At 31.3% G+C, this 10474-nt stretch overlaps 1 protein-coding gene across 1 annotated transcript; it reads left to right on the forward strand.

Moving 5' to 3' along the window:
* Positions 1-458: 458 nt before the first annotated feature.
* LOC150099619 (uncharacterized) lies at positions 459-8830 on the forward strand. Its single transcript, XM_090404188.1, has 6 exons — positions 459-594; positions 1755-1810; positions 2554-2661; positions 3802-3837; positions 7500-7529; positions 8524-8830. Exons 1-6 carry the CDS (start codon positions 501-503, stop codon positions 8593-8595), a joined length of 396 nt encoding a protein of 131 aa, XP_090260314.1. The 5' UTR covers positions 459-500; the 3' UTR covers positions 8596-8830.
* Positions 8831-10474: the final 1644 nt, after the last annotated feature.

A 10474-nucleotide genomic window follows, 5' to 3' on the forward strand; every position in this document is an offset into this window, starting at 1 on the left:
ATTCGCTCTTCGTTTAAATTTTGAAACTAAATTGTTCCTTCGTGGACTATAATATGTCATAATGTCTGATAATTTTAACATAATTTGCATTTATGTTCTTAGGTTTTCTATTCTAAGAATATTTCTTTGTTAGTTTGTTTCTGCATTGGTTTTTAATGTGCTAGCAACAAATTGTTTACTAGTATTCATAGGAACTGAAATCTGAAATAAAATTCATAAAGTATCACTTGCAACCTATATGATAAGAATATTTAATTTCTTTTTTGAATTAGTCAATGTCATGGCTTCTGACTGGAACATTTCCTCCCTATCGATTTAAGATTTATGCAGAGCGTAGATAAAAATCCTTACGGAAGTGTTGACAGGAAAACCGAAAGACCGAAATTATCTTAACGGATGCACGTGATCATTTTAAATAATCTTACACAGCAATAATTCTCTAAAACGAATTACTTTTTTATTATTTGTATTTCGTACAAAGTCACTTCAAGTATAGAAATATGCAGAAAATAGTTGCTCCTCTTTTACTCCTACCAATGTTGTGCTGCGTGTATACGCAGGGACGAGTTGTTCCTTTTGAAGTGATCGTTTGCAGTAAGTGTTCACCCGTTTAAACCTATTTTACTTCAATATAACATTTTGATGTGGTCAAAAGTACTTTCATTACAAGGATTTATTAGAATAGCGATCAAAGTAATGTCAGTAATTATTAATATGAAAGTGAATAACTTGACTTTAAAATAATAATAATAATAATAATAATAATAATAATAATAATAATAAATACCCGTTATAAAATTTCATCGTCTCCCAGATGGAATTCGAATCTACTCTATAAATTAAACTAATGTTCTATTTCAGCCTTTGACTCTGTTTTCTAAATTTACCTTGATTAATTTATTCGTTCATTTTATCCAATTTACAAACCAACATCATTTAGAAATATATATTTTCTTTCTTTATCATACTTCCGGTGATAACGTTATTGAGTTATATCTTTGTTTGTCCTCTTATTATATGTACATATCCTATTTCAGTACCATTAAAATCTTATTTCAAATTTCGCTATTCCATTATTTTTAATTTCTCCTACAAAAGCTATATTAATTAGAATAATTATATTCCCTCTCTGTGTTATTCTAAATGCCAATTAATCACATATTCATATTAAAACAATTTCGACCAGTGATCAGGGTGAATGAGAAATCTGTTCAAGAATATGTGATCCATAATCCAATACTTAAATTAAAGCAGCTGCAACGCAAATGATAGAAAATTGGAAGTAATTATAATATATTATACGAACATCACGCACATAATGCTGTTATCTTATTATATATTAGAATTAGTATAGTGAACGCCGAATTCCTTAGATATTCGTTAATCCTCTCCTAGATACGAAATATGGACCTCTTAGAATATCTTCAAGAAATCTGGGTGATTGTTTCTCACTGGGCTATGTAATTTTATAAAAAATCACTTAACTTGTTATAAAATTGAAAATCGATTCATGGATTAAACTATATTCATTAATTTGCATTTTGTGCCGATTCATTTTCAGTTTGTTTCCGGATTAAATTTTCAGAAGTTCCAGAAGCAAAACAGGAGATTGATTCATTTCATGTTTAAGTATTATTTATAAGAAGTTTTAATACACCATTATTCTTTTATTCTTTTATTTGTTTTTAATTCTGTTTATTTAGTTAGTTAATTATTTAGGTTTTTTTTCTTAATTTATTTTATTATTTTCGTAGCCAATGATGAAAAGAAGATAGAAGCAGCCAGATGTTTTAGTTTGATCACTGGAAACGTAGGTTGAAAAGATTTTCAACTGATTCCTTTCAAATAATATGAAATATTTCATTTATAGAGATAGCATAGAAACTAATGAAAAGAGAAAATAACAATAATTTCAATTAATTCAATCTCCAAACCCTATGCATGGATACATGTTTAATGATAATTGTTTAAATTATTTAAACGTAGATGCAAATCCTATAGTTTGTGTTTAGTCACGATTACTACTTTTTCTTTTAATAGCGATTTCCTCATCGTCAACATTGAAAAATCTGACTTTTATAACCGAAAAATTTGCCAAATTTATAGCTCATTTTTTTTTATTTAAACTTACAGGACTTTTCTGAAACATGCATCTGTTTTTCTTTTATTTCTACAAAGGACACTTTCATTTTTTGGAAATATCCATATTTTACGTGTACGCTCCTGTTTTGCATAAACTAAATGTGTTAAATGCGTTCGCATTTACCTTTTCTAATTAACCTGTACTTTCTACGCATGAAAAACGAAAAAAAATAAATAAACGCACATTTCTTATTAGTATCTGATTACTTTTACTGGATTATTTATTATTTTCATCTGGAAAATATATAATTTATATATTATAACTTTATAACTAATATTTAATTTCATTTCTAGATTTTGTTCTTCAAATTGCTACATCTTTAGTATTTAATATATCAAACAAAGCATATTCCAAAGAGGATAATTGATATTTAAAATAAATTTTATATACTCTTAAATTTATTTTCTCAGCTTCGGGGATGGATGGATGACTGTTTCGCAGAACATTTCAGTCAGAGCGATAATCGAAACTTACAATACTGGAATAGCTTTTGCCGTCAAGAAGATGAATATTATAAGGTAAACGATTATTATTATATTTTTTTAAATTTTTTAATTTTTTTGTTCTTGTTGTTTTTCTTTAGAGGTGTAATTTTTTTAATTGCAAAATGTAAGCGTGTTCAAATGAAACAGCGATTTCATTTAATCAGTAAATCCATTGTTAGAGTCCAGTGACAGTTCATTTATTGTCATCTGCACATGGTATAGTTCGCCCACCGTTTGTAGGTCTCTTCTTCGCGTCTTTCCAAGAATAGTCGATTCATGCTGAAGAGGAGAAAGAAATGAAGGACGTCCGAATTGGTCGCCAACACGCGAAATCACGTGCTTTATAGGTAAAATTTTCCAACTGTTATACAAGCAATATAGTTATCTACAATAATCATAAAAGAGAAGTTAATTTTCCGACCGGTAATAATAAACAACTCATCCCACAATACTGACTGATTACCCTATTATCGGAATAGATTCTCCTTTTTTTCTGAGATGCGCAGAAGTATCGAAGGATCTCTAATCGGTGGGCGAACTATATCGTACGTTTCAAAACATACTTGCTTAATTTTAGTGCAAGAATGGTTCGAGTGAGAGCCAAATTTGAAGGTAACAGGACGAGTTAATATATACTATTCTTCGATAAATGTTATTTGGAAACACAATCCTCCCTCCCAAAAAAAAAAATAAAAAATAAAGTCTGCCTTAGATGTTTATAACGATTACAAGAAATTACGTCCTTAAATTAAGTTACCTTTTCTAATATAAAAATATCAATTTTCCTTATTTTTGCTGCCAAGCACAATAAACAAATCACCTGAAAACCAGAGAATTACCAAATTTAATAGTCGCAAATTTTTCGAATATTTAGCCTGGTTAAGGGGAACTTAGAACACGATTATGGATTAAGCTATTCTATTTCATATAAAACTGCTATACAATACTTCTAGTAAAACATTTCTAGAATATTTTCTAGAATATACTAGAATATTTCTAGTAAAACAGCTCAATATTCGTTATTTATTATGTTAAATAAATTAGTTATTTAAGTATATATTTATATATATATATTTTTAATTTAACAATGATGTAAAAGAATAATGTCGCCTATCAAATGTGACAATTTTGATATACGTTTTAAACAAAAATTAAAATTTCTCATTTTTCTAGGCAGAGAATTGTGTCGATATGAAAAGATGGTTTAATGTAAGTATATTGTACAATATACTTAAAATAAGTACAATTATTACAAATTCCAACATATCCATTTAATATAATAAAATTTGAATATTCTTGTTCCTGATAATAATTTTAAACAGAATTAAAATTATTTGTTGACAAGAGAATAAATATCGTTATGAGTATAAATAGAGTGTGCATTAAATGTTTTAAAAGTGAGTGCCTATTAGGAGACGAGAACGTAGCAAATGTTAGAGTGTACACTACCAACGGTAGGATGGAAAATGATGTTATTGGCGCAAATGATTTGAGAGGCGACTATTCTATGAGGGAAAATGTAAAGAGGTTGCTAGGAGGCAAAACTGAAAAGCGAGAATGTGAGGATTGTAAATCTCCTATCACAGTATGATAGAAGCAAACTGAGGAGGAGAGTATTGCTAGCTCATGATTCCATATGAAGGTTGTGTAGAAGGAATTAAGAGGGATTTGTGGATGTGTAGTCTGTATTGACGGAACGGATTTATACAGTGCTGATGGACTGCACCAAATGGTCTGGTGTTAGTTGTCTAAAGAGGTTTGTTCACCGAACATGATGAAGCGCAAATTCAGGAAAACGTAAGCAATTCTGGTGGAAGTAGGTGAGTTTGTGTGAAGGCACCTATGAGGTAAAGGAATGTGAGAATTACCAACTTCAAAATCTCAAGCAAAAATATCAAATAGAGTAGTCAAGGGAATCTGTAGTTTCTATATACTAATGCCAGAAGTATTAGAAACTAAAGATAGGAGGTTTTGGAATTGGATAATGCAAGCTCGTCAAAGGTTATAGGCATTAGTGAGACTTGGCTAATAGCAGATGATGTATTTACAGGAATAGAATGTGAAGGGTTTAGAATTTACATGGAAGACAGAGAAGATAGGATGGGAGAAAGGTACTCATGATGATGATGACAGCGGATGAATTGCAGCCAAAGGAGATAGACGGGAGGGTGACAGTAACACAAAATATACAGTTAGTTTAAGCTATAGAATTCCACAGATGATCTGGAAGACATGAATCGCCAAATTAGTATAATGAGTACCATAATAATCACTCGACCTGTACAATGAGTACAGGTCGAGTGATTATTATGGGGAACTTCAATTATGGAGATGCAGACTGGAAGGAAGAAAGATCACACGGCAAGAATTTATACATCTACTGAGAGATAACTATATGATGGAGGGGGAACTAAGGGTGCGAGAGTATTGGACCTTCTCATAGGATAAGAAGAGCCATCCATAACCTATGTGATTACATTGCCTCCGATTGGTGAAAATGACCATGTGGTCTTGTCTTGGGAGTTGTTAAACGAGAGGAATTTGCTGTCAAGAAGTACATGTGGAACTACAAGTCAGGTGATTATGAAAGCTTAGGAAAAAGCTTAAATCTCTCCCATGGCATAAATCACTGTAGAGTAAGTATGTTAGTAGTATATGGGATATAGTTAAGGCTCATATAGAAGAAGCACTATTAAACTGTGTACCTCAGCCAAGGAGAGTTAATCAGGTAGGAATTAGCTGGATGAGTAATATCATTAAGCACAAGTTGCAGAAGTAGAAAATGCTGTAGACGGTATGTAAGAAGAAAGATGACCAATAATTTCATGAACAGTACAAGGCTCAAGTAAGAATGGTGACCACCATGGTAAGGAAATCTATATCCGTGTGCTCGGCTAGAAGAATCTAGCCGAGTAGGAAATACCAAAGAGTTCTTTCGTTATTGGCAAGTAACAGAAAGAAAGATTATGGAAGATTAGCCCTAATGAGTGACGATGGTGATGAGCTGACAGAAGCATATTAACTAATCGAGTTACTGGGCGACCATTTTTCAAAAGTAAACCATCCTAGTGAGTTTTCTGCTTTAAGCTACGTGACGGACACTAATGTGGGAACAGAGGTGGATGAATTGGAGACTCTTAGGATATTTCAGTATCTCTATATAAATAGAGCTGTGGGATTAAATAAGATATCAGCTCGGGTTTTACGATAATTTTAAAGGAAACCGGCAATGCCTATGACTAGGCTCTTTAATTTAAGTCGCTATCGTAGAATTCCAGAGAATTATTTTGCCCCCTTTCCACTCCAGGGGAGAGGAAAGAGGGCAAAATAATTCTCTTACAGAAAGGTGGTTCTACGGCTGTACTAACAAATTATAGATCAATCAGTATCTCATGTATAGTGGTCAAATTACTGGAAATATTAGTAAAATAGAGATATCACGAATGGATACATAAAATATGATATTGTGTGAGGATCAATATGGCTTTGTGAAGGATCAGTCATGCCTTAGTAATTTACTAACTTCTTATAATAGAGTAACAGCTGAGTTGGATAAAGGAAATGGCTCTAAGATGATTTTTCTGGATTTTGCTAAGGCATTTAACAGAATACCATATGGAACACTGTTACAAATGAGAACAAATGGGGATTGATGAGACACTGATTAAGTAACATGGTAAGATAAGAGGGTGGCTGTTGGACAGATATCAAAAAGTGAAATGTGGAGGTGCAGGATTGAGGCGAAAGCAGGTGACTGTAGATGCGCAACAAGGTTCAGTGCTGGGACCATTGCTGGTTAATTTGTACATAAGTGATATAGAAAATAACTTGAATGGAAATATTCAATTGTTTGCTGATGATGCGAGAGTAAACAGAGTAGTATTTAATCAAGAGGATGTGGAGAGCTTCAGGATGATTTAAATAGCTGGGGAAAAGTTAATGGTTTCAGTTTAATGACGAAAAATGTAATTATGCATTTTGGGATAAGCAGATTGCAAGATGTGTATCACATCTTGCAATCTAGTGTACTCCAGGAAATATATGGAGCTTGAGATTTAAGGGTGGTGGCAGACAGAGTTAAATTTTATAAGATTATTTGGCTAGTAAAAACACATTAACAAGTGTAGATAAGTAAGTTGTAATTCCTTTTTATAAAGCTTTGATAAGCCCACATCTAGATTACTGTATTCAGGTCTGGTTCCCCGGGTTTCTTGGGGTATGACTATGCGGTGGGGAGGATTCAGAGGCAAATGACCAAGATGGTGAGTGGCCTGTGGAATGTGCGTTATGAGGACTCTATGGAGGGTACTATTATTATTATTATTATTATTATTATTATTATTACATCCAATAATAATAATAATAATAATAATAATAATAATAATAATAATAATAATAATAATAGTATTCTCCAGAAACATCTGAATTACAATATACACCGTTGAGTTTTGCAGGCGTAGTCATTTCGCAATTATGTTGAATCCGAAAACATAGGAAAAGTATAGTGGTCAAAATATGTTGATAATAGAAACAACCATATAAGCTGAAAGGAATCCAAATTTTCATGCAAAATTTATTAAGTGCTTTGAAATATGCAGATAATCTGTATCGCATTATACACTCCAGAATATCAAACGGGTTACGACTTCTGCTAAGTTTTGATGGTTGTAATATACTGTTTATTCTCGATCATGTGTTAGGTAAATAGCCTGCAGTTAATTGAACCCTATAATTAAAGAAAGTAAAACTATAATTATTTTTAATTTCAGTTTTATCACAAACAAACATTAATGTATTGCACATATAAAGTTTGCTATATTATAGCCAATCAGATTTGTGGTAACTATTTTTTGTTCTTGTTTTCATTACAGGAAGTGGACACATCCCAGACCGACTACGATGTGAGTATTGGATGATTGAATATTTATGTATTCTATTCAACTAACAATTGCCGAACATATTTCGCAAAGAATTAGTGATTGTCTTATTTACTTAAAAGAGATATCTAGAATATTTATTTAAATAAACTATTTAAATACTTGGACCATATGAAATTTGATGCCAACTAAATTTCTACTGTTTTTGGATAACACTGCCAAATGCAAATAAGTAGAAGAAAATCTTTCGTAAATCTTATTTATACGTTTACTCCTAAAGAATACTCTCTCTGTCTCTTCACTCAATTTCCCCAAGTAATCCATTCTTTCTTTTACAAATGAAGCTAGTAGTATGTTTTCAAATTCAGGTATTGTCCCAGAACTGGCGTCCATACTGCCTGTTTGTTTTAGTTTTAAACCTTATGGTTAGCTGGATATTATTTTTATTTATTCTTTGGATTGGTGTTAAACTCTCAAATATGATGAGATGTGGTACATCTTTTGTTTTTAAGAGACTTTCTAAATGCTTAGGTGTTAAGGGGCTCAATGTTGAAATAAATCAGTAGTTTAAAAGCTAACAGGTGATTCAGTTTAGATTCTAACTCATGACTAATTATTTATATAATTTTTATATAAATATTGTTTATGGTTAATATCTTATTATTACTTTATTATATTCTTATAATAAAACAATATAGTGTTTTATTAATTTTTAAATTAATAACGCTATTGTAATTCTGCTATCACTCTTGTATATAGATGTAAATAATTCCTTCACTGATAAACTTTTAAATTCTCTTTTAGAGAATTCGAAGAGTTTATACTGGTTCTATGGATTTATTTTTTTCGTCTTTATTTGCATGCAAAAAAATAATTGCAATTTCTAAAGCGTGTTATGTTGAAGGTATTCTTAAGCCACAGAACCATGATTTCCATAACTGGCCATAATAATGTCAGGACATGTTTAATTACTCTTATTAAAATTCTTATAATCTGATATACACATTGATATTTTAAGGAATGTATAAGTAATCTCAGAAGTGGATATCCCGACTACCAATTATACGATGAAACTCTAGACGAAGATTAAGAAGATTTCAAAGGAAAACCACTTCGCCTGCCAAATGAATATTCATCATCAATATTGAATAAAAAAAACAGTAGACACTCTATTAGAATCTTAAATTAAGTTACTGTATTCAATTTTTTAATTTGACTATTAAAATCTGTAATTTGTTTCGTATATTTTTACGTCTAATTTCCAGAATTAAGCATTGTATTAATTCGTGTACTAGAAAATAAAACCTTGCACTTTGGCCAAGTTATATTGTATTTGCACCATATCACTGAATCCAAGTGATACGGCGAATGCCTCCCTTACACACACACACACACACACACACACACACACACACACACACACACACACACAAAGAAGGAAAGAGAGAGACATTCATTACGGATCATTCATAAGTTTTTTCGAAAGACATGGACACTGTTGTGGGTTTCGTAATAACAAAGTGCATTCGGTAGACGAACATGCTGACCGAAAAATAAGCTTTCAAATTTTAACCTTGATAATTTTATAGTCGCTCATATCCAAAAACACTACGAAGAAGAAATAACTAGCACGTAATCACTTAGCAAAATGAAGTAGAGAAAATCTCGAAGAAATGAAAACAAACCTAACCAGTTCTGCAAATAACTTGTACGACAAACAAGAAAGTGACGTTAATCTTGGATAACGCATACAATTTTTGGACTCTGGAAAGACAAAGAAAGAGGAAAAAACTAAACATGATAGAATATGATGGCAATTAAAGTAAAGTAATTTTAAAAGTTTACCAAAGTGATTCGTAAGCATATCAATTAAATGTGCATAGAAGCGTGCACAACTTTACAGTAATACTCATTAACAGCTGATTAGAAATACAGAAAACCATATCATCACACACACACATAAAACAAATAGAAACTATATAATGCAACTTTTTCCCAGGGATTATTTCAAGGGCTACATGAAGCTTTTTGCGATAACCCAAAAGATAAAGAAATATGCCGGAATTAAAAATAAAAACAGAACAGACAGTTAAACTAAATGATTCTGAAAAAAAAGCATAAGGAATTAACAATATATATTTAGAGTTGCTTTAAGATGATTTGGCAAAGAAGTTAAATCTATTATTTAACACCATCCTTTATTCTGTCGCAATCCCCAACTGGAAAAAATAAAGTTCAATTCAAAGAAAGAACAAATACAAAGATTAATGTCCAGCAACTCTACTAGGTATATATGTCAAACGTTATTAGAATTCTGCAAAACTGAATAACAAAGTGTGTGAGCAATCCGATGGATAAGGGCAAGCTGAATTTAGAAAAGCAGATCTACTACTTGCCCGATCTTCTCCCTGCATAGAACTGCAGGTCTAGCTTGACAAAAGACATTAATCTTTATTTTTATTTGGTAATTTCAAAGATGCATTCATCCTCTTAAAATACCAAATGAATATTACCAGAACCCCAAAATAATCATACAAACTATACATAATCATTCCTCAGGAAGAGAATTGTGATTCAAAGATATCCATTCTCACCTTCCATTTTAATGTCTTTATAGAAGATCTTATTAATAATGCAAAAGAGAGGAAAAAGAAATAATAGGTAAGCAGATCATTCGTATAAAATATGATATATAAATGGAATTATCACAAGTGTAGATAATTAATATCCTTATTCTTTAACTATCAGTAAATATCACTTCTAATGTGAGTCTCGCCCCCAACTAAGCCTAGAGTATTAGACTTTGTAAAATAGGGATAGACTTAGGGTAATAAACATGTAGACGCCTTATGGAAGTTTTTAAGCCTTTGCAGACATATTGTGAGTTTTAGTTTTTCCTTTAGTTTCATGAAATAGTAATAAAACATATCTGCAATATATGATGATCTAAACAAATATCATGTTAGAGA

Source organism: Typopeltis vanoorti, chromosome 14, assembly GCF_054136105.1.
Source record: "Typopeltis vanoorti isolate ZY-2024b chromosome 14, IOZ_Tvanoo_1.0, whole genome shotgun sequence".
NCBI lineage: Eukaryota > Metazoa > Arthropoda > Arachnida > Uropygi > Thelyphonidae > Typopeltis > Typopeltis vanoorti.